This window comes from Rhinatrema bivittatum, chromosome 3 (genome assembly GCF_901001135.1).
Source record: "Rhinatrema bivittatum chromosome 3, aRhiBiv1.1, whole genome shotgun sequence".
NCBI classification, from domain to species: Eukaryota; Metazoa; Chordata; class Amphibia; order Gymnophiona; family Rhinatrematidae; genus Rhinatrema; species Rhinatrema bivittatum.
The window spans coordinates 54,789,121-54,814,068 of NC_042617.1; the positions used below are offsets into that span (position 1 = coordinate 54,789,121).

The following is a 24,948-nucleotide window of genomic DNA, read 5'->3' on the forward strand; positions in this document are numbered from 1 at the left end:
TTTGTTTCCTCACGGCTTTGTCAGATGGCCTGCCTTGCTGTTTTTTGGGCCTGATTTTGGCAAAAGAACATTCCAGAGCGTACTGCTCTCCATTCACATTCCATTCATCAATTCTATGTGATATAATACATCCATGATTTGTCTCCAGAAACTGAAACCTATCCTACCTGCTTCTGAACAGAATACCCTCCTTTCTTTGCTTCAGATACATGCCTTCCCAACAATCTGAGTGACCATGATCTCACTCATTCAGACACAGGTGGCCAATCCAAGGTCCACTGCCAGAAGGCTCCTAGCTCTCCCTCTGTCATATGGCAGTGGCCACCCACGTAGTTCCCATTACCCGCCTATACGTATGTTACCTCCCGAGGGGTCTGCAGTCTCTATGGCAGAGCTTTCCAAAGTGTGTGTCGCAACACTTTGGTGTTTCGCCTGAGGTGTGCCGGTGTGTCGCGCAAGCCCGGTGCACGTGACACACCGGCAAGTGGGAGCCAATGCGGCGACCGTGGTGAGTTCACGTCACCACGGCCCGAAGAAAAAGGGCACGTCTAAACGTGCAAGTGCTCTGCCTCCTTCCTGCCCACGCAGCCCCGGAAGAAAAATGTTGCCGGAGCTGCACGGGCAGGAAGGAGATGAAGCAGCTGCGTGCAGAAGAGGAGCCGCGTTGTTGCAGCGGGCGAGAAGAGGCCCGGTAGCAGGGCCCCCACAGCGGATCGGATCGGCCCGAGAAGATCAGGGCCGCTGCAGAGCCGATCCTGCAGCGACCCGTGAAGAGGAGGCCCAGAGGTAAGAGAGAGGCTGAGGGCCCGTAGGGTGCGTGTATTAGCTGAATTGAGAGATTGGGTGCCTGTATGAGCTGAATTGAGAGATTGGGTGCCTGTGTGAGTTGAGAGATTGGGTGTGGGAGTGAGGATCTCAATGTTTGTAGAGACAGCATGTGAGAGCCTGTGTGTGTGAGAGAGAGACAGCATGTGACAGTGAGAGCCTGTGCATGAGCAAGACAGCATGTGTGAGAGAGCCTGGGTGTGTGAGTGGGAGACAGCATGTGCAAGAGAGAGACTGTGTATGAATGATTGTATGAGAGAGAGAGCATGTGAGAGTGAGAGCCTGTGTGTGTGTGTGAGAGAGAGAGAAAGCATGTGAGAATGAGAACCTGACTGTATGTTTGAGGGAAGAAGATAGATGGAGAGAAAAGAAATAGAAAAAAAGACAATATGAAATGAATTGGCAAAAAAATAAGAAAGGGGAGGTGGAACAAAAAAGCCTGGGACCAACCGATTAGAAAACTAAGATCAGACAGCAAAGGTAAAAAAAAAAATAAAAAAAAAATTACTTTTTACTGATTGGCACATGTAATCTGTTAATGTCAAGAGTAGCACTTTCTCTATGCGGATCTCACAATGTACGAGATCAACATGGAGGAACTGGAAACCCACGGGGCCTGCACAGAGGAGGCAGCAGAATGGGCTTCAGTGCCAATAGCCGCAATCAGCGCCTCCCCAATAGCCATGCGGCATCAGTGGCAGCAGAGGAAAGAGAGGGGGTCTGCCTTTAGTGTGTGCATGTGTATGAATGGGTGCCTGCCTGGGGGTGTATGTGTGTGAATGGGGGATGGTGAGGGAGTGGTGTGAAAATGAATGGGAGCTTGCCTGGGTGTGTGTGTTTGTGTGTGTGTGAGGGAGCCAGAGAGAGTGTGTATGAGAAAATCCAGGGGAGTAAGAGTTTGTGTGTGGGGTGTGTGTGGAGGGGGAGAGAGTGTCTTAGAGCCTGAGAGTGTGTCAGTGTCTGTGAGAGCGAGAGGTTATGGTGGGTATAAGAGCATGAATGTGTATGTATGTGACAGTGTATGTGTGAGAGAGAATGGACATGTGAGTCTGTGTGAGAGAAGATAACCTCTGGGAAATTGTAAAAAATATATGATTTTAATTAATAGAAATTCTATTTATCAGTAGTTTTAAAATATTCTTTTATTAGTATGGTTTTACTATTATAACTGATGCTTTATGTTTCTTGATTTTGTTTGTTTTATGAGGAATGGTGGTTTTGTTTTTCCATTGTTAATACAGAGTCTGGCTTCTTGGAGTTTCCATTTCAGTTTTTGTCTAATTTGTGCTCCTTTATTTTGTATTCTGTATTTGGTGAGGGTCTGTCTCTGCTCTGTGTGTGTGACCATGATGAGAGATTCTGCTAGCATAGGGATCTATAGCAATCGGGTTTGTTTTGTTTCCTCAGTAGGTGGTGTATTGGTATTCTAGGACCCAGTGTAATATTTACCCATGCTTTTTCACAGGTAGGGTTATTGTTGTTTGAGTCCTTGGTGTTATTACTGTTATGTTACAATGGGATTGCAGTATAGATTTTGAGTGTCTTTTTTGCAAGGTTTTATTTTAGTTCACAATGTGCCTGGCAGTGGAAGGTGTTTGTGCTGCTGTTACTGTGAGGTGACACCAGCATTTGAAAATATCTTTTAGTATGATGAGCTGTAAGGGAAACATCCAAGCTCCATTGTTTGGGGGAATTTCAGTGGATGCACAGAGTTACAGAACTGGAGGTGCAGGATTTATATTGACATTCTGTCCCTTCCTATAAATTCCAGATTTCACTCTCATAGCCATATAGAATTAGTTGAATGAGGCTATCAAATAATTATAGTGTGAAACTGGCCAGCTTTTTAAAATTATGCAGAAGACCCTTTGGACTTTTTTATTAACACCAAATATTCAAAAGCTGTGTTCATCCCATCAAGCTCATATATCTCATTAAAGAGGTAAATCGAATAACACAATAACTTTGTTTTATTATTGTTACTCATAAATTATAACAATAACATTAATCTTGGAATATTATATATTTTTAATATAAACGAAAGGTTTTCACAAGATATGTTGTGTCGTGAAACATTTTATTATGTATATATTTAAGGAAACATACATAAATTGTCGAAATACATTTCGTTCATTTAACCTTTAACCTCCGGTTTGCTTGTAGACTAATTACTGTGTCCCGAAATTATGTTTGTCTAAAAAGTGTGTCACCAACATGAAAAGTTTGGAAAGCTCTGCTCTATGGAATCAACTCATCCAATCACTGTCTTCAGTAGTATAAATCACTCCAATGATAAGAGAGTTGTAACTGCTGTTGCGTCCTCATGTATTACAGGATGGTGCTCCATTCCATTTGTCTCCCCAGTCAGCTTGTCCTCAATGGATGCTTCAACCAGAGGTTGGAGAGCCCATGTGGGTCTCTTCTATGGGACTCTGTTCTCTGCAGGAGTCTCTATTCTGGATACTGCATCTTCTGGAACTAAGAGCGATATAGTAAAGTGGTGAGAGCATGCAGCTCCACAAAAAGAGGATCCTGATTCAGTCAAGTTGCCATGTTCTGTGTCACATGCCATACTGGGTCAGACAAGGGTCCATCAAGCCCAGCATCCTGTGTCCAATCCAGGCCATAAGAACCTTGCAAGTTCCCAAAAACTAAGTCTATCCCATGTTACTGTTGCTAGTAATAGCAGTAACTATTTTCTAAGTCAACTTAATAGCAGGTAATGGACTTCTCCAAGAAACCTTTTTTTAAACCCAGCTACACCAACTGCACTAACCACATCCCCTGGCAACAAATTCCAGAGTTTAATTGTGCATTGAGTGAAAAAGAACGTTCTCCGATTAGTTCTAAATGTGCCACATGCTAACTTCATGGAGTGCCCCCTAGTCCTATTATCAGAAAGAGTAAATAACAGATTCACATTTACTAATTCTAGACCTCTCATGATTTTAAACACCTCTATCATATCCCCCCTCAGCCGTCTCTTCTCCAAGCTGAACAATCCTAACCTCTTTAGCCTTTCCTCATAAGGGAGCTGTTCCATCCCCGTTATCATTTTGGTCGCCCTTCTCTGTACCTTCTCCATCGCAACTATATCTTTTGAGATGCAGCGACCAGAATTGTACACAGTATTCAAGGTGCGGTCTCACCATGGAGCGATAGAGGCATTATGACATTACCCATTTTATTCACAATTACCTTTCTAATAATTCCAAACATTGCTTTTTTGACTGCTGCAGCACACTGAACCAACTATTTCAATGTGTTATCCACTATGACGCCTAGATCTTTCTTGGGTGGTAGGTTCCATATTAGGAGCTAACATTGTGTAACTATAGCATGAGTTATTTTTCCCTTTTCCTAGCGTGTAGCAGATGCACTCAAAACAAGTGGGTATAGTGTGCTCGTGCTAGCAGTTGGAGACTGATCTGACGTCAGCACGTGTACATATACCCCCGCAGGAAGTGCAGCAATTCAGTAATTTCAGTCTCCAAAGCAGTTTGGAGCTACCTCACGCTCGCTGACCGTTTTTCCAAATTCTAACGACTAAATTCATAGAAGACACCTACCTTAAGACGAGCCCCGCACTCCTGCGGTGATACCATTCGGTCCCTCCCCCAGTTGAGTTTCCCAAGGTGATTTCCGTGGTCCCTCGGAGGTAAGTGCCTCGGTCCGGTGGCCGAATCGCGGCAGGGACCTAGCCCCCGAGTGAGAAGGGCTCGGGCGCGGCTTGGCCCCCGAGTGAGACGAGTTCGGGCGCGGCCTAGAGGCAATCACCTTCTCCCCCCGCAGCCGGAGACCGCCCGGGTTGCAGCCGGGAAGCGCCGAAGACAAGGTAAGGCATACATCTTTACTTGTTGGTCTCCGAGGAACAGAGGAGTGGCAGAGTCTGCCTACGTGGCAACCCATCAAGGGGGTCGCCATCTTGCCTGCCTGCTCGCCGTCGCCTTCTGCCTGGATCGTCACGGCGCACATAACCTCGCCTGTGGTTATGTGCTCAGCGCACATTGATAGGCGCCTGTTGCTAAGCGCCCATTGATAGGCGCCTGTTGCTGAGCGCACGTTGATAGGCGCCCGCTGCTAGGCGTCCGTCCATAGGCGCCCGTTCACAGGCGCACGTTGATTCGCGCACGTTGCTGAGCCAGGTTGGCAGGCGCACACCTTTCGCGCATATTGCAAAGCGCAGACTCTAGCTGAGTTAACAGGCGAGATGGAGCGTAAGAGAGCCCATGCGTCAGCAGAGCCGGCACGTCCAGAATCGGGCATAAGCCTCTGCTCTGCATGCAACCTCAGAGCCACACAGAGCGAGGATGCAGACTCCCTATGTGCCCAATATGAAGAGGCCCTGGGAGTCCCAGGCCAGGGCCGGTCGCAGCCCAGCGTACTTGCCAGTTCCTCAGGAAACACCCCGGACCTAGCAGGCAGCGGTGAGCAGCCAGAGAACCAGAGAGGCCTGGTGCCCCTGAGGCCAGATCCTGCTTCGCTCTCCTGGGTGGAATTATTCAAGGGGATTCATGCCATTGTCACAATGCAGTCGGCTCCCCGACCAGGTCCATACGTACCGGATGACCCGGCCCCTGGACCCTCAAGACCTAGGCACGGCCACTCGCCACCTGGAAGCCCCACTTATGGGGATTCAGATTGCCCGGAGGAAGACGAGCCCCCCGAGGAAGGAAAACTTCCCTCAGGGATTGAACCATATCGGACCATGAAGCGCTTCTTTCTGAAAGAGGATCTCCCAGGCCTGATCTCTCGATGCCTGTCGGAACTGGCTCTCCCTGGCCATGACGCCCCAGGGGAACCTAGAATGAACCCCCTGTTAGAGGGCCTACGCCAAACGTCTCACCATTTTCCCCTCCTACAAGCAGCACAGCAGCTAATCGATCTGGAATGGAATGCGCCGGAGGCCTCATTCAAAGGGGGTCGGGCCTTGGCTGGCATGTACCCCTTAGCCCCGGCAACTAAGGAAATGCTGGCGTGCCCTCAGGTAGACGCCATAGTTAGCGCAATTGTGAAGCGCACCACCATTCCGGTGGAAGGGGGGACGGCCCTCAAGGATACACATGACCGGCGCATGGACGCCATTCTGAAGCAAGCCTTTGAGGTGGCAGCCATGTCCCTACGAATTGCGACCTGCTGCACCGTGGTGACGCGTTCCTGTTTATCACAGGCTAGGAACACCACCCCGGGAGAAGAGATGGAATCAGCTCTCTCGTTCCTCACTGACGCAGCCTCCGACCTAGTCCGTACGGCGGCCAAGGGAGTGTCATCCTCAGTGGCAGCCAGGAGGCAGCTCTGGCTACGTAACTGGTCAGCCGACTCCTCTTCCAAGACACATCTCACGAGAATGCCCTTTGAGGGATCCCTCCTGTTCGGCAGCGACCTCGAAGCTGGCCAATAAATGGGGCGCCTCTCCATTACCCCGTCTACCAGAAGACAGGCCAAGGAGGAGGCAGCGCCCTTTTCCTAGACCATCCAGAGGTAGAACCTCTCAGCGCTTCAACCCTTACAGGACTCGCTACCAAGCACCTCGTTCGCAGGCCAGGAACCAGTCCTTTCGGACTAAGCACAACAAGAGGGGAACTGGCTCGGGTTCGGGTCCCGGCCGTACCCCACAATGACAATCAGCCGACCCATCCGGGGGTAGCAGCCATAGGGGGCAGGCTAACCCTCTTCTACCGCAGGTGGGTTGAGATTACCTCTGACCAGTGGGTCCTCGCCATCATCCGAGAAGGGTACTACCTGGACTTTCTTCGGCTCCCGCCGGACAAGTTTGTGGAATCTCTTTGTTCACCCCTCAAGAGGACGGCACTAGAAGTTACCTTGCGGAGGCTCCTATCCCTAAAAGCCATAATCCCAGTGCCTGCAGGGGAGATAAATTCTGGGCATTCTGGTACGCAGACATGAGAGGACTACTGGCGGGGGGAATCCCTTATCCCTGCCTCCACACAGGGACCTGCTGCGGCAAGGTCCCATCCTCCACGAGGATCCAGCTCAATTCTCTCTTATGGTCTGGCCATTGAGAGGGCTAGACTGAAGAAACGAGGATAATCGGGGCCGGTAATAGATACAATCCTCCGAGCACGCAAGTTCTCCACATCACTAACATATATAAGGATCTGGAGAGTATTTGAAGCCTGGTGCGACACTCGCAGCACCAATCCACATGCCGCTAAGATCCCTATCATTTTGGATTTCCTGCAAGATGAACTTCAGAAGGGTCTGTCCCTCAATTCCATCAAGGTTCAAGTGGCAGAGCTATCCTGCTACGGTCCCTGGAGTGACGGCAACAGTATCGCCACACACCCAGACGTTTCACGTTTCCTGAAAGGAGTCAAACACATTCGCCCGCCACTGAAGTGGCCAGTACCCCTGTGGAACCTCAACCTAGTTTTGGAATTTCTAGCGGGACCCGTCTTCTGACCACTTCGAGGCCTGTCCCTCAGTTTGTTAACCTTGAAGATGGTGTTCCTGCTGGCTGTATGCTCAGCACGCCGCATCTCAGAGCTACAAGCCCTGTCCTGCCATGATCCGTTTCTCAGAATCACTCCAGAGGCTATCCATCTTCGCACGGTTCCTTCCTTCTTACCCAAAGTAGTCACACTTCCACCTCAACCAAACCATATCCTTGCCTACCACGGACGGTTTGCAGGAGTCTGAAGAAGGTCGAATACTACGCCATCTCGACATCGGCAGGCTACTGTCCAGATACCTGGAAATGTCAGAAGCAGTACGAAAGACGGACCACCTGTTCGTCCACAGCGGGAAGAAGCAAGGGGAAGCGGCCTCCCGGGCAACTATCGCCCGCTGGATCAAAGAAGTTATCAAGGCAGCCTACGTAGACGTGGGAAAACCACCACCTCTACGGGTCAAGGCTCACTCTACCAGAGCGCAAGCGGCTTCTTGGGCAGAAACTAGGATGCTGTCGCCTGCAGAGATCTGTAAAGCGGCGACATGGTCCTCCCTCGATACCTTCTCCAGATTCTACCGTCTGGATGTCCAGGCCAGGGAGGACACAGCATTCGCGAGGGCAATCCTGAACGGACCTCGGGCAGCCTCCCGCCCAGTCCGGGAGTAGCTTTTGTACATCCCACTTGTTTTTGAGTCCATCTGCTACACGCTAGGAAATGTAGAGATTACTTACCTGATAATCTCCTTTTCCTTAGTGTATGCAGATGGACTCAGCATCCCGCCCGGCTGCCAGCATACATGGGGATTCACCGACTCACGGTAAGCCATGTTTTCTTATGATAGGGCATCCACCCTGCCGGGTGTCAACGCCTTCCGGTTGAGAATCCTGGCGGTCTCCAGCTATTATCAATCGGTCAGGGTAATCCTGTTCATTTAATCGATCGGTCAGTTACACATATATCCATAAAGCTTTTGCAAGGAAGATTACTGAATTGCTGCACTTCCTGCGGGGGTATATGTACACGTGCTGATGTCAGATGCGTCTCCAACTGCTAGCACGAGCACACTATACCCACTTGTTTTGAGTCCATCTGCATACATTAAGGAAAAGGAGATTATCAGGTAAGTAATCTCTACAATATGCATCACTTTGCACTTATCCACATTAAATTTCAAGATCCTGGCTTCAAAAACTTATCTCCCAGGTGTCTCCAACATTCTAGCAGATCATCTCAGCAGCGTCCTACCACCTCACAAATGGTCTCTTCAGTAATCAGTAGCGAACAAACTAGAAGACTTCTGGGGTCTACAGTCTGTGGACAAAACTAAATCAATTTTGCTCCATTCTCCCAAGTGATTTCTGGCTACTACAAGACACTTTCCTTCTCAACTGGGGCCAAAGCCTCATGTATGTTTTTCCACCAGTACCACTTATTGCCAAGACAATACAAAAAGCTTTTCAGGATAAGACCACATGATTCTAATAGCACCTGGAAGGCCCAGACAAATTTGATATGCATACTGTGTATCATCGAGCTGACCTGTGGTCCTCCCATATCTCTGGGATCAGACCCTGCTCTTTTAACTCAAGATAATGGGATGCTCTTTCATCCCAATCTTCTAGTCCTCAACCTCACAGCATAGATGGTGAATGATCAGTGATTGCCCCTCTTCACTTACCATTGAGGACTGAATATATATTCATTTCTCACAGGACAAGCAGGATGGTTGTCCTCACAAATGGGTGACATCGAGGATGGAGCCCACCACGGAAAACTTCTGTCAAAGTTTAAACAGAACTTTGACTGGCCCCTACTGGGCATGCCCAGCAAGGCACTGACCCTGCAGCCAGCAGGGGTCTCCCTTCAGTCTTCTTTTTTCCGCGCAGCAGTTGCCACGCGGTGAAAGGAGCTCTCTAACCACGTTCCTGACAGGAATTTGGAAGTTAATTTCCTAAGAAAATTTGCCCCTCAGGGGTCTCCCTTCGACAAATTTTTAGTCATCTTACAGAACCCGGTAAGTTTTTTGCCTTTTTCCATCGACTACCGTCGATTTTGGCCCTTGAGGCCTGTTGGCACTTACCGATCCCCAGCCTAAATTTTGGCTTCAGGCCATGGCAACGGGGTTCCGCCGTTGTCCGGATTGTACCCGGACTATGTCCATCACAGACCCCCACAGGGTTTGTGTAATGTGTTTGGGTAGTGAGCATGATGTCCTGACTTGCACCAAATGTGCCTTAATGACACCCAAGGGTCGCAAAGCCAGGATGGAGAAGATGGGACTCCTCTTCCATGCACCCACCCCAACGCCATCGATAGCATCGACGTCATCGGAACCGGCACCGTCGAAGTTGTACCATCATAGTCAACCCTCCGGTGACCGTCCGCCATCGATCGCTTCTCGGCCGTCGACTCCCGTCCCTTCCCCGGATGGGCGAGGGGATCGGAAGGAAAAGCACCGCCATCGACGGCACAAGTCTCGGCCTGTCGAGGATCCACAGCCATCGACCTCTGCTCAAGCCGAGCCACCGACAAAGAAGCCGCGAACAGACCGGACACCCTCCACGTCTCGTTCGCCGGCATCGAGGAAACCCTCACCCTCCCGGGGTGCGGGGGCCGTGATCCCACCGGTTACGGTGGTCCCTCCGGCCCTGCCTCAGCCTCCCTCTCCCGTCGAGCCGGGTATGGTTACCCCTGGTCTCCGTGCAGAACTGGACCGGCTGGTCCAGGAGGCCATCGAGAAAGCGATGAAGAAATTGCAACCTCCATCGGCACCGTCTCCGGCACCGGTTCCAGTGCCGACACCAGCACCGGCTTCGCCACCGAGGAGGGAACCGACCACCGAGCCGTTGATACAAGCACTAGCACCGCTACTGAGCCGCATGGAGGCGCTCATGACGGCCCTTCCATCGGTGATTCCAGTACCATCGACAACACCACCGTCTCCGACTGGATTTTCATCGGCAGGAGAAACACCGTTCCGGATTCCCCCTTCCGGGGTGGTTCCATCGGTGCCTTCTGGTATATCTCCACCGATATATCCTTCAGTTCCATCCATTCCACGCCAGGCACAGATTCCATCGGCAGCACCGAAGCCATCGATGCCATTTCTGGTTCCACCTACGGCACCGATTCCACCTCTGTTTCCATCGATGCCTTCAGAGCCTCAGCCAGGTCCATCAGGGCTACAAGCCCCACTTGATCCCTACGATACCTGGGGTGATGATGATGATACATCTTCTGACACAGATTTGCCTTCGCCACCATCTCCTACAGAGAGTAGAAAAAGATCTCCTCCTGAGGATCTATCTTTCATTAATTTTGTGAAAGAGATGTCAGAAGTTGTACCTTTTCAACTACAATCTGAAGCTGATGACAGACACCAGATGATGGAACTCCTTCAATTTCTGGATGCTCCAAAAATCATCGCTTCCATCCCTATACACCAGGTGGTTTTGGATCTGCTCAAGAAAAACTGGGAATCTCCTTCATCAGTGTCCCCAGTTAACAAAAAAGCTGACTCCACCTACCTTGTCCAGTCAGCACCAGGTTTCCAAAAACCTCAACTGGATCATCGCTCTGTTGTGGTTGAGTCCGCGCAGAAGAAGGCCAAGCGTCTTAAGCCACACTCTTCTACCCCACCTACCAGGGACAACAAGTTCCTAGATAGTGTTGGACGGAAAGTCTATCATGGAGCTATGTTGATTTCACGCATAGCTTCATATCAACTTTACATGACTCAGTACAACAGAGCCATCCTTAAGCAGATGCAAGACTATGCTGACACGTTGCCAGACCAATACCAACCGCAGCTTCAAGCCCTTCTTCACAAGGGATTTGAGGCAGGGAACCACGAGATTAGGACTGCCTACGACATATTCGATGCTTCCACAAAAGTTTCAGCCACAGCCATCTCAGCCAGACGTTGGGCTTGGTTAAAATCATCCAACCTTCGCCCGGAGGTTCAGGATCGTCTTGCTGATTTACCCTGCTTAGGCGATAATTTGTTTGGAGAGCAAATTCAGCAGATTGTGGCGGAGTTAAAAGACCATCATGAGACGTTGAAACAACTCTCATCTGTCCCACCTGAGCTGACCTCCAAGCAACCGCAAAAGAAAGACTCTAAAGTCATTCTTTCGACCACGCCGTTATTACCCTCCATCGGCCAGGCCTCGTCCAGCTCGATCCTCTACTAGGCCTCAGCCGCGTCAGCCTAGGAAACAAAGGCCTACTGTAGCCCCTCCTCCTGGGCCTGCGGCTGGCCTTTGACTCCCCTGTAGGGAACACATGCCAAACCCCTCTTCCGGACATCCCTGTAGGAGGTCGACTGTACCATTTTCTACAACCTTGGTTGCAGATCACCTCAGATCAGTGGGTGCTAACAATTATCGCACAGGGTTACCACCTCAACTTCATATCTCTTCCGGCAGACTCCCCGCCTCTTCAAGCGTGGAGTCTATCCACCCATTTGGCTCAATTACAACAGGAAGTATCCCTTCTGCAATCAAATGCTATAGAACCCGTTCCTCCCTCTCAACGAGGCAAGGGATTCTATTCCAGATACTTCCTAATACCAAAGAAATCAGGGGGACTACGTCCCATTTTGGACCTTCGAGCCCTCAACAAATACCTTCAAAAAGAGAAGTTCAAAATGGTAACCCTAGGCGCGCTGCTCCCTCTGCTACAAAGAGGGGATTGGCTGTGCTCTCTCGACCTCAAGGACGCTTATACCCACATTGCGATCACACAATCCCATCGCAAATATCTGCGGTTTCTAGTAGGCCACGACCATTATCAATACCGTGTCCTCCCTTTCGGTCTAGCTTCTGCCCCACGAGTCTTTACCAAATGTCTCGTAGTGGTAGCAGCATTCCTAAGGAAGGAAGGTGTCCACGTCTTCCCATACCTGGACGATTGGCTAATCAGGGCCTCCACCCAACAGATAGCTCAATCCTCCCTAAAATTGACAATTCAAACACTCCTTTCCTTAGGGTTTCTCGTCAATTACGAGAAATCTTGCTTAGTCCCGTCTCAAACCTTATCCTTCATTGGGGCAGACTTGGATACCTTACAGGCAAAGGCTTACCTTCCTCTTCAGAGGGTCCACACCCTAATGTCCCTGGCTCGCCAGCTCCAGTCTCAGAACACTGCCACGGCTCGCCAGTTCCTCATTCTCCTAGGGCACATGGCATCCTCGGTTCAAGTCACTCCCATGACCCGACTAGCCATGAGAGTAACACAATGGACTCTACGACACCAATGGATTCAAGCTTTTCAGCCTCTGTCCTCCATAGTCACAGTCACACAAGCGCTGCGCCTATCCTTAACCTGGTGGACGACTCAGGTCAACCTCCTTCAGGGCTTACCCTTTCTTCCACCGGATCCGCAAGTAATCCTAACCACCGATGCTTCTCACATCGGTTGGGGAGCCCATGTGGACGACTTTCAAACCCAAGGGTTATGGTCCAAAGAGGAAGCCGAACACCAGATCAATTTCCTGGAACTTCGAGCAATCCGCTATGCGCTCCGCACTTTCAAAGATCATCTCTTTCATCAGATAATCTTAATCCAGACGGACAACCAAGTGGCCATGTGGTACATAAACAAGCAGGGAGGCACAGGCTCCTTCCTTCTGTGTCAGGAAGCTGCGCAGATCTGGGCGGAAGCCCTCTCCCACTCCATGTACCTCAGGGCCACTTACCTGCCGGGAGTAGACAATGTATTGGCAGACCAGCTGAGCCGTGTCTTCCAACCACACGAGTGGTCACTCGATCCTCTGGTAGCGACCTCTCTGTTTCACAAGTGGGGTTCTCCCCGCATAGACCTCTTTGCGTCCCCTCAGAACCACAAAGTGGACGATTACTGCTCTCTCATTCGGAGCCAGCACTCTCGGCCGAGGGATGCATTCTCCCTCAAGTGGACAACCGGTCTGCTCTATGCATTCCCTCCACTCCCTCTTGTGTCAAAGTCTCTCGTGAAGCTACGCCAGGACGGAGGAACCATGATCCTGATAGCACCTTACTGGCCACGCCAAGTATGGTTTCCAATACTCCAGGATCTCTCCATCCGCAGGCACATTCCTCTGGGAAAGGACCCGCATCTGCTCACTCAAAACAACGATGCCTCCTCCATCCCAACCTCCAAGTCTTGTCCCTGACGGCATGGATGTTGAAAGGTTAGTCCTTCAGCCTTTCAACCTTTCAGATTCCGTTTCTCGGGTCCTGATAGCTTCACGAAAGCCTTCCACAAGAAAGTCTTACTCATACAAATGGAAAAGGTACACATCATGGTGCACTTCTCAGTCCCTTGATCCCCTTTCCTGTCCAATCTCCAAATTCTTGGACTATTTATGGCATCTCTCTGAATCAGGTCTTAAAACCTCTTCTATCAGAATGCATGTCAGTGCGGTAGCCGCCTTCCATAAGGGTATTGGGGGTAATCCTATTTCAGTACAACCCCTAGTAACACGCTTTCTTAAGGGCTTGCTCCATCTAAAGCCGCCCTTGCGTCCTCCGGCCCCATCCTGGGACCTTAACCTGGTTCTTGGTCGTCTTATGAAACCTCCTTTCGAACCTCTGCACTCCTGTGACTTTAAATATCTCACTTGGAAAGTGTTATTCCTTTTGGCTATTACTTCAGCTCGCAGGGTTAGTGAATTACAGGCCCTAGTTACCTATCCGCCTTACACTAAGCTCCTGCAGGACCGCGCGGTACTCCGCACTCACCCTAAATTTTTACCTAAGGTAGTTTCTGAGTTTCATATCAATCAATCCATCATACTACCTATCTTTTTTCCCAGGCCCCACTCCAACTCTGGAGAGCAGACCCTGCATACCCTAGACTGTAAACGAGCTCTAGCTTTTTACCTAGACCGTACAGTTTCCCATAGGAAGAGCACTCAATTATTCATCTCTTTCCATCCTAATAAGTTGGGACAACCTGTGGGTAAGCAGGCTCTTTCTTCCTGGTTGGCGGACTGCATTTCTTTTTGCTATGAGCAAGCTGGCATTCCTTTTCAAGACTGTGTTAAAGCACACTCTGTGAGGGCCATGGCGACGTCAGTGGCACACCTTCGATCGGTGCCGCTTCCTGACATCTGCAAAGCTGCAACCTGGAGTTCTCTCCATACCTTTGCAGCCCATTATTGTTTGGACAAGGCTGGAAGACAGGACTCCATCTTCGGCCAGTCTGTCTTGCATAACCTTTTTCCAACCTGATGTACCAACACCCTTCCACCTACCCGGTTGGGTGCAGATGCCCTTTCCCAAATTTCTCCTCACTTATTGTGCCTGCTGCACACCGTTGGGTACATTTGGTGCAAGTCGGGACATCCTCAGCTCGGTACTCACCCATTTGTGAGGACAACCATCCTGCTTGTCCTGTGAGAAAGCAAATGTTGCTTACCTGATGTAACAGGTGTTCTCACAGGACAGCAGGATGTTAGTCCTCACGAAAGCCGCCCGCCTCCCCGCGGTGTTGGGTTCATTTTATTCTTACTTTCTAGGCACTGCCTGTAGCTTTGAAAATCAGACTGAAGGGAGACCCTTGCTGGCTGCAGGGTCAGTGCCTTGCTGGGCATGCCCAGTAGGGGCCAGTCAAAGTTCTGTTTAAACTTTGACAGAAGTTTTCCGTGGTGGGCTCCATCCTCGATGTCACCCATTTGTGAGGACTAACGTCCTGTGAGAACACCTGTTACATCAGGTAAGCAACATTTGCTTTCTTCTATAAAGCTTTCAACCAAAGAAACCTATGCCTTCAAATGGAGGCGATATAAACCATCTGGTGCCAACAGCATGATTCTGATGCTTCTCATTTGAGCCTCTGCAACTTTTGCATTCACTGTACGTACCAGGATCAGTCCAGACGATGGGTTATGTCCCCCCGTCCAGCAGATGGAGTCAGACAAAGCTTCGGAGGGTGCTGACATATCAACCAGTGCACCCTCCCTAGATCCTCAGTATCTTTCTGACTCCAGCAGATGCTTCACTTGTCTAACTTATACTCTTGAGGCAGTGGTGAGTACTATCTGGTTGCTATTGTGGCTTATCGTGCTCTGTTAGACCAGTGGTTCTCAACCTTTTTTTGGCTGGGACACACCTGGTCACATGCGTGACACACTGGTTCAGGGTTGAGGGGGTTCCTGAGGATGCAGAATGTATATTTACACTTAGCCCCATGATGGTCACATGTTCAGTGTGTCACGCATGTGACCAGGTGTGTCACATGCGTGACACACTGAACATGTGACCATCACGGGGCTAAGTGTAAATATACATTCTGCATCCTCAGGAACCCTCTTAACCCCCAACAGTGGATGCAGAGCAGAACTAGGACATTACCTGTACCACTCACCGTACAAAAAAATATATTCTGGTTCCGATGACATCTCGGTAAAAGCAAAACAAACTCCCTTCTCTGGCAGGCACAATACCCCTCCTTATGAAAAGACAGTAATTTACCACTAATGCATTTCCTATTGAGAAAACACAACAAATAAGATTGATACAAATGCCTACATGTTAGTAAAATACCTCACCTTGGTCACACACCCAGAACTGACTTTCACCAAGTACAGAGAGACCACAAATTATAAATATGGAGACAAACTGGAATAGAAAACCAAAACAGCCACTCTACATGCAGGCGCACCATCAGAAGTTCCTAAGGTTCATGATTCTGGGAGAGCATTACCAGTTTTGCGCCCTGCCGTTCAGATTGGCGACAGCTCCAAGGGTTTTCACCAAGGTGATGGTGGTAGTAACGGCTTGCCTCTGGCGGGAAGGGATATTAGTCCATCCCTATCTGGACGACTGGCTCAATTGAGCGAAGTCTGAGGAGCTTTGCAAGGTAGTGGTGCAGTCTGTTTTGAACCGACTACAGTCGCTAGGCTGGATCTTCAATTACACCAAGAGCCAACTGGTCCTGTCCCAGGTGTTGGAGTTTCTGGGAACCCGCTTCGACACTTCTGTGGGCAAAGTTTTCCTCCCCCAGTAGCTGATGGAAAAGTTAATGTCTCAGGTTCGGCGCCTATTGGCCCTTCCTTTGCCCACGGTGTGAGACTATTTACAGGTTCTTGGTTATAGGGCATCTACCCTGGAGTTGGTTCCATGGGCTTTTGCTCATATGCGACCTTTGCAGGGAGCGCTGCTTTCCCGTTGGGATCCCAAGTTGGAGGACTTCCACCTTCCCTTGCCGTTTAATGGAGCTGGCCAGGACCAGCCTGAATTGGTGGTTGGTCCCAGGGAGTGGACTTGAAACCTCCACCTTGGATAATCGAAACGACGGATGCTGTCTGACCGGATGGGGGGCAGTCTGTCAATCCAGGTCGACACAGGGACAATGGTCCCCTCAGCAAGCCAAGTGGTCCATAAATCTGTTAGAAACCAGGGTAGTTCGTCTAGCCCTGTGCCAATTCCTTCCCCCGATCCACCACCAGGCAGTATGGATTCTATCAGAGAATGCAACCACCGTGGCTTACATAAACTGTCAAGGGGGTACGAGAAGTCGGCCGGTAGCCTCGAAGCTAATCAGTTGGTCTGGGCAGAATGCCATCTGACCCATATCGCGGCCTCTCACATAGCAGGCATGGACAATGTTCAGGCGGATTTTCTCAGCCGACAGCAGCTGATTCCCGGAGAATGGGAACTGTCTGAGGCGATCCAGCTCGTGACTCGCCGGTGGGGGACCCCACGGTTGGATTTGATGGCGACTCGGCTGAACACCAAAGCGGCTCGTTTCTTCAGTCACAGAAGAGAGCACGAGTCGGAAGAGGTGGATGCCCTGGTGCTCCCGTGGCCTCCAGATGTTCTCCTCTATGTATTTCCTCCTTGGCCGTTGGTGGGAAAGGTTCTAAGGTGCATAGAATCCCACCGGGGTCCGGTCATTCTAGTGGCTCCGGAGTGGCCAAGAAGGCCGTGGTTTGCGGATCTGATCAACCTAGCAGTAGACGGTCCTTTACGTCTGTCATCTGCTGAGGCAGGGTCCCGTATTTTTCGATCATGTGGATCACTTTTGTCTAGCTGCTTGGCAATTCACAATTGAGAGAGAGAGAGAGGTTATCCAGAGGCAGTGATTTCCACTCTCTTCTTCGGGCTTGAAAGACATCTACTTCTCTTACCTATGTTAGGGTCTGGAAAGTGTTTTGATTCATGGTGCATTGGATTGAAGGTGTCCCCACGGCGGACCACTATAGTACATATCCTAGTGGTGTTACAGGACGGCTTGAAGGGTTTGGCGTATAGTTCGCTCAGAGTACAGGTGGCAACGTTAGGCTGCCTACAGGGTAAGATTGAGGGTTCCTACATAGTGGGCCATCTGGATGTTGCTCGTTTTTTACGGGGTGTCAAACATTTACACCCACTGGTGTGGGTGATTTGTCCATCTTGGAGCTTGAATTTGGTTCTCCGTGGTCTTTGCGGTTCGCCGTTTGAGCCCATCAAGCGGGCCACGTTGAAAGATTTAACTCTCAAAACAGTGATTTTTGTGGCCATTTGTTCGGCCAGACGCGTTTCAGAACTTCAAGCATTGTCATTTAGGGAACCGTTTTTACGAATAACGGATTTGGGAGTCTCACTGCGGACGGTACCTTCCTTTCTACCAAAGGTGGTCTCGTTGTTTCATGTCAACCAGTCGATTGAATTACTAGCCTTTTTGGAGGTGGATAAAAGCTCTCCTTACGGTCAGGATATGAGGTTGGATGTCCGGATACTTGTACAGTATTTGGAAGTGCCTAATGATTTCAGTCTGTCGGATCATCTTTTTGTCTTGTGGAATGGTCCAAATAAAGGACATGAGGCCTCCAAAACTACCATTGCCTGTTGGCTGAAGGATGCTATTGCTTCCACATACATATTTATTTATTTATTTATGAACTTTTAATATACCGATATTCGTGGGACACATCATACCAGTTCACAATAAACTCATGGAGAAAAGGAAATAGAAATTACAAATAACCGGGAAAGGGGAAGGGGAGCAGAGGAGGAAAAGGGAGAGAGGGGGGGTAGGGAGAACGCTAGAGCCTAAGGGGCGTGAAAAACAAGAGTAGGAGAGAAAGGTGGATAGGAACTGAGATAACAGTCTTAACAATATTCTTAGTGGAAAAACAGCATTAACAATATCCTTACATTTTATAGATTCTATAATTTACGTACAGGGAAAGGAAAATTGGTTCTTACCTGCTAATTTTCATTCCTGTAGTACCAAGGATCAGTCCAGACGCCCGCCCAAGCATTTACGGTTCAGGAGAGTATAATTTACATATGTCGCGGACGTCCAGTCCCTGAGGGTCTTAAAGCCCATTCTATCCGATCTCAGGCGGCGTCATGGGCTGAAATCCAATGTGTTTCGCCTCAAGAAATCTGCAGAGCGGCTACTTAGAAGTCATTGCACACGTTTGCTAGGCATTATCGGTTGGATGTCCGGGATCCGGCTACGGATTCTTTTGGCAGCAGTGTGCTTCGAGCAGGACTCTCTCCGGGTCCCACCCCATTTAAGGCAGCTTGGTTACATCCCAGCAGTCTGGACTGATCCTGGTACGTACAGGGAAAGGAAAATTGGTTCTTACCTGCTAATTTTCATTCCTGTAGTACCAAGGATCAGTCCAGACGCCCGCCCGAGCATTTACGGTTCAGGAGAGTCCGCTCGTATTCTTTATTGTTTTTTCTCTTTACAGATAGTGCCGCTTCAGAGTTCTGACATGCGCGCTTCTGCAAAGTTTTGAGCAAGTTATTGTTTAACTGCAAAAAAACAAACAGATTTTTTGGATCTTGAGGGATTCTTTGCTTGATCTAGTCATTGATTGTTTTAAACTTACTTCATTCTGCTTTGATATTGATTATACTGAAGGATTGCAGGTGGCACACCAGTATATCTGGAGGGGTGCTTTTCAGCTTTTCTCTGACTCAATCTGCTGGAAGGGAGGCATAACCCAATAGTCTGGACTGATCCTTGGTACTACAGGAACGAAAATTAGCAGGTAAGAACCAATTTTCCTATTACTAACATTGTTTTGGATCCCCTACACAGACCTAGGATGAAATATCAACTGATGTCTGGAACTTTATCTGTGTTTTTTTTATCTGTGTGATTGGGTGACTTTTTGTTCAATGATTGTCATACTTGTAATTTATTGAACTTGTGAGAGAAGTTGCCATTTTGAGTTTCGCATCTGGGAAAGCTGATGGTCCAGATAGCCACTGAACTAATATTGTCTTGACATGCTTCTATGGACATGGTTTTGATATGCATTTTTGAAAACTGAAAAGGATACTGTTGAAGTAGTATTTAGTTCAGTGATGGCCAAGCTTTTGCGCTCAGTATGTCAAAATTCATAAAAAAACGGAGCATAACTCGGGTGGTGTCACTTCTAGAAAAATCCATAATTTTGTGATATTTGTAGCTCTAATCAATAAGTTATAATTTTAATATGTACTGTATTTATTAATAAAGCAAAAACAAATAATTCTTTACCTTACCTGCTTAGTAACTTTTTTGTTGCTGAATTTCATTGACTAAATCTTCAATTGAAGGTTGGTATTTCGTACACTTCAAGTCCAAGCAAGCGTTACAAACTTCATCTTTCAGTCTGTTTCTTTTATTGGCTCCCATTCATTTTCACACCACTCCCTCCCCATCCCCCAGGCAGGCACCAATTCATTCTCACACACACGGACCCCCAGGCAGGCACCCATGCATTCACACACATACACCCCTAGGCAGAGTCCCATTCATACACATGCACACACTAAAGACAGACCCCCCTCTCTTTTGCCAGCAACCTCTGAACCTCTCTCATTCCTCTGCTGCTGCTGCCACATGGCTATTGGGGAGGTGCTGATTGCTGCTACTGACACTGAAGCCCATTCTGCTGCCTTCTCTGTGCAGGCCCCATGGGCTTCCACTTTCTCCATGCTGATCTCGTACATTGTGAGATCCACAGAGAAAGTGCTATTCTTGCACATTCCCAAAGATCACATGTACCAATCACTAAAAAGTACTTTTTTTTTTTTTTGCCTTTGCTGTCCAACCAATTAGTTTTCTAATTGGTTGGTCACAGGCTTTTTTTTCCCTCCTTCCCTTTCTTATTTTTTTGCCAATTCCTTTTATATTGTCTTTTTTTCTGTTTCTTTTCTCTCCATCTTCTTCCCTCAAACACACAGTCAGGTTCTCATTCTCACATGCATTTCTCTTTCTCTCACACACACAGGCTCTCACTGGCACATGCTCTCTCTCATACAATCATTCATATACACAGGCTCTCACTGGCACATGCTCTCTCTCATACAATCATTCATATACACAGGCTCTCACTGGCACATTCTCATTCTCTCACTCACACACTCTCACACACACACACACACACACACACACACACATGCTGTCTCTGCAAACATTCAGGTCCTCACTCTCACACACAGTCTCTCAATTCATCTCATACATGCACACTCTACAGACCCTCAGCCTCTCTCTCACCTGTGGGCCTACTCTTCGCGGATCGCCACAGGATGGGCTGTGCAGCGGCCCTGATCTTCTTGGGCCACGGCGGCCCTGCTACCGGGCCTCTTCCTCTTCTCGGACTGCTGCGACTTGGAATTCGCGGTGGCCCGTAAACGCAAATGCTGCTGCTCTTCTGCACGTGCTGATGCTTCTCCTCCTTCCTGCCCACGCGGCTCCGGCAACATTTACTTCCGGGGCCACACAGGCAGGAAGGAGGAGGAGCATCAGCTCGTTTAAATGTGATCTTTGTCCTGAGCCTCATCGCTGCGCCACATGAGCCTCCCTGCGCCTGGGGGCATTGGTGGAGGGGTCCGGAGGGTAGGGGGATACTAAAAAACAAATTTTAAAGGGTCGGCGCAGCTGAAAAAGAAAAGGCTCGGCGCAACAGATTAAAAAAAAAAAAATTCTCGATAGTCCTTGAAACGCTGCACGTGTCAGCCAAAACGTCTCGGCGTGTCACCTCTGACACACGTGTCATAGGTTAGCCATCACTGATTTAGTTGGATGAATGAAAGAGAAGATCAGTAGTGCTGTAAAGTGCTTGCACAGTGGCTGGCTTGCTGACACCTTTAAGAGAGATCAACCACTTGCTGGTGCATATTAATACATGATGATTTTGTGCTGTATTGGTGAACTGTTCTTGGTTTTTTTGGGGGGGAGGGGTTGTTGCTTTTATAATGTAAATATTTGTGTTTGCCTTCTAAGGATTACTTAAGACCTTCAGTTGAAGACATTTTACAGAACTCCCTAATAGCAAACTGGGTTGCAGAAGAACAAAGAAAAATCTCAGAAAAGAGAGTGCGAAGGACCTCTGAGCCAGTGCATCTCCAGCATTCAGAATCAGCTGTGGCTGAGCTCAGACTGAAGGAACAGCAGCTGCAAGAGCGGGAGAGAGCTCTGAAAAGCAGGGAAGAAAGACTAGAACGTATGTGAACCTTCATATAGCAAACGTACCATATTACTAACAGATCAATTAAAAAAAAAAAAAAAAAAAAAAAGAAACCCGCAGGAGAGCCGGCGCTCCGTGTTGAGCACCCACTCTTCCGACACGCGCCCAGGCACCTCTCTTGGGTGCACAATTCTGTATTTAAATTAGGGCCCATGCTAATAAGGAGGTGCTAGGGACACTGGCGCATACGTAGCGTCTCATTAGCGGAAGTGGCGGCTCTCAGCAGGTCCAACAACAGACGCTTAATTTTACCGGTGACTGTTTTCAAACCCGCCGACTGGCAGGCAGATTTTTTTTTTTTTTTAATTTTTGGGGCCTCCGAGGGTGTACATAAAAGCAGGTTTTTTTCAGCTTTTCTGACACTTACCCAGTGCCGTCTATGATTAATGCCTGCCTTTGGGAAGGTGTTAATTTCTGAGAGTAACATGTGCGCACATTTTACTTTCAGTATCCCGGGCGACTAACTAATAGGCTCATCAACATGCATTTGCATGTGATGAGCGCTATTAGTTTTCGTGAGTTTGGACGTGCGTTTTCAAGTCGCACCGTACTGAATCGGCCTGTAAGAAAACCCAGAGTGTAAAAGATTCTAATTGAGAAATCAGTTGCAGTGTCACTGATCTCTTTAGGGTATGAACAATTTAGTGGGGAAGGCAAGCTACCAACTTAGATTAAAACAAAACAAGGTACTTTTAGTAGATCTTGATCAATATAGGAAAATTAGTTTCTTACCTGATAATTTTCTTTCCTGTAGTACCACGGATCAGTCCAGACACCTGGGTTGTGACTCCGCACCAGCAGATGGAGACAGAGCAAGACTTGTCGGGCTCCCTACATATAGTAAGGTGCCACCCACAGTCCCTCAGTCTTACGTAATGTCAAAGCACAATGAACTGCCTGACTAAAAACGACCCTCAAACACAGGCCAATTCAAACCACCCCCAGCTGGAACAGAACTGCCAGAACCAGAGGTGAACGGTATTACTCCAAACTTGAATAAATGAGAACTTGAATCCAACCATGCGGACTCTCTGTTACTTCAGCAGAAAACCAGAACATACGGGTGGGAGCCTGGACTGATCCGTGGTACTACAGGAACGAAAATTATCAGGTAAGAAATTAATTTTCCTTTCCCTGTACGTACCCGGGTACGTACATCCAGACACCTGGGATGTACCAGAGCTAATTACCAAGGGTGGGAAGCAGAGAATCCCGCTCGGAGTACTCTCTCTCTCCAAACCCCCCAGCATCAGCCGCCTGGACATCAAGCCGGTAATGTCTAGTAAACGTATGTAACTACTTCCAAGTCGCCGCCCTGCAGATCTCCTGCGGGGACACATGAGAGGCCTCCGCCCACGACGTGGCATGTGAATGTGTCGAGTGAGCCCAGAGGCCCTTAAGGGCCGACTTGCCCTGCAAAAGATACGCCGAGCCGATGGCCTCCTTGAGCCACCTCGCAATCGTGGTTCGAGAAGCAGCAGCACCCCTCCTTGAACTAGAGCACAAAACAGAGGTGGTCGGAAACCCGAAAAGAATTCGTAACCTCCAGGTAGCGGAGAAGAACCCCTACGAACATCGAGTTTTCTCAAGTCTCTAGACCTCTTGTCAAGACAATCCACGTCCGAAAAGGCGGGAAGCTCAATAGACTGATTCAGGTGAAACGCCGATACCACCTTCGGCAGGAAGGACGGGACCGTTCTCAAGGAGACCCCCGAATCCGAGATTCTCAAGAACGGTTCTTTACAAGACAGAGCCTGTAACTCCGAAACTCGTCTAGCTGACGCGATCGCGATAAGAAAGACCGTCTTCAAGGTAAGGTCCTTGAGTGTCGCCCGCTTTAGAGGTTCAAACGGCGCTGTGCACAGAGCTGAAAGAACCCAATTTAGATTCCAGGACAGGCAAGGATCCCGCACTGGCGGGCGCAAATGTTTAGCCCCTCGAAGAAAACGCGCCACATCCGGGTGGAGTGCCAGCAACACCCCCTGTACCTTACCTCTGAGACAACCAAGGGCAGCTACCTGGACTCTAAGGGTACTACAAGACAGCCCTTTCGAGAGATCCTCCTGAAGAAAAGCGAGGACCTCCGGCACGGACGACAGGATAGGATTCACCTTGCGAGATCTGCACCAGTCCTCAAATACTACCCAAACCCGAACGTAGGCTAAGGACGTGGACTGTTTCCTAGCTCTCAACAAGGTGGCTACCACCACATCAGAGTACCCCTTGGACTTCAGACGTTTCCTCTCAAAAGCCAAGCCGCGAGACAAAAGTGATCCGCATCCTCCAAACAGACTGGTCCTTGACGAAGAAGGATCGCATCCCCACAAAACCAAAGAGGAGGTTCCGCTGCAAGCTGTAGAAGATCCGCGAACCACGGCCATCGTGGCCACTCCGGCGCAACCAAGATCACCTCCGGGTGCAACTCTATCCGCTGAAGCACCTTGCCTATCAAGGGCCAAGGAGGAAACACATACAGTAACACGTCCGTGGGCCAGGGAAGTACAGCGCATCGACGCCTTCTGCCCCTCGCTCCCTCCGCCGACTGAAAAACCGCAGAGCCTTTGTGTTCCGAGCGGTGGCCATCAGATCCATGTGTGGCTGTCCCCATCTGGCACAGATGAGGCGATAAGCTACGTCCGGCAATTCCCATTCTCCTGGGTCCAGACTATGTCGGCTGAGGAAGTCCGCTTTGGACGTTGTCTATTCCTGCTATGTGGGACGCCGCAATGCTGCTGAGATTCTGCTCCACCCAGCGCATCAACTGGCTGGCCTCCTCCGCCACCTGCCGGCTCCTCGCTCCGCCTTGTCGATTGATATAGGCCACTGTGGTCGCATTGTCCGACAGCACACGGACCGCCCGTCCCCGAATCAACGGGCGGAAGGCTTGCAACGCTAGCGACACGGCCCTGGTCTCCAAACGATTGATGGACCATAGCGACTGCTTCCTGGACCACTGTCCCTGTACCGAGTGTCCCAGAGAGACTGGCGTCCGTCGTGACTACCGTCCAGTTGGGCATGAGCAGTGATACTCCGCAGGTCAGATGGTTGGAAAGAAGCCACCACTGCAGGCTGGACCTGGCCCGGTCTGTGAGGGGAAGAGGAAGATGAAATTCTTCCGATGCCGGCTTCCAGCGGGAGAGTAAAGCTGATTGCAGCGGTCGTAGATGAGCAAAAGCCCAGGGAACCAATGCTAGCGTTGATGCCATAGAGCCCAAGACCATCAGATAATCGCACACCTGCGGGCACCGTAGCGACAATAGGCGCCTC

General features: G+C 49.4%; 1 protein-coding gene across 2 annotated transcripts in view; it reads left to right on the forward strand.

The window, feature by feature from the left end:
* NEK2 (NIMA related kinase 2) overlaps nt 1–24,948 on the forward strand; it is a 163,423-nt gene that overhangs the window by 100,120 nt on the left and 38,355 nt on the right. For both annotated transcript variants that reach the window (XM_029593258.1, XM_029593257.1), the window contains exon 6: nt 21,438–21,657. In XM_029593258.1, the coding sequence (XP_029449118.1) occupies nt 21,438–21,657 (220 nt within the window). The remainder of the gene's footprint in view (nt 1–21,437; nt 21,658–24,948) is intronic.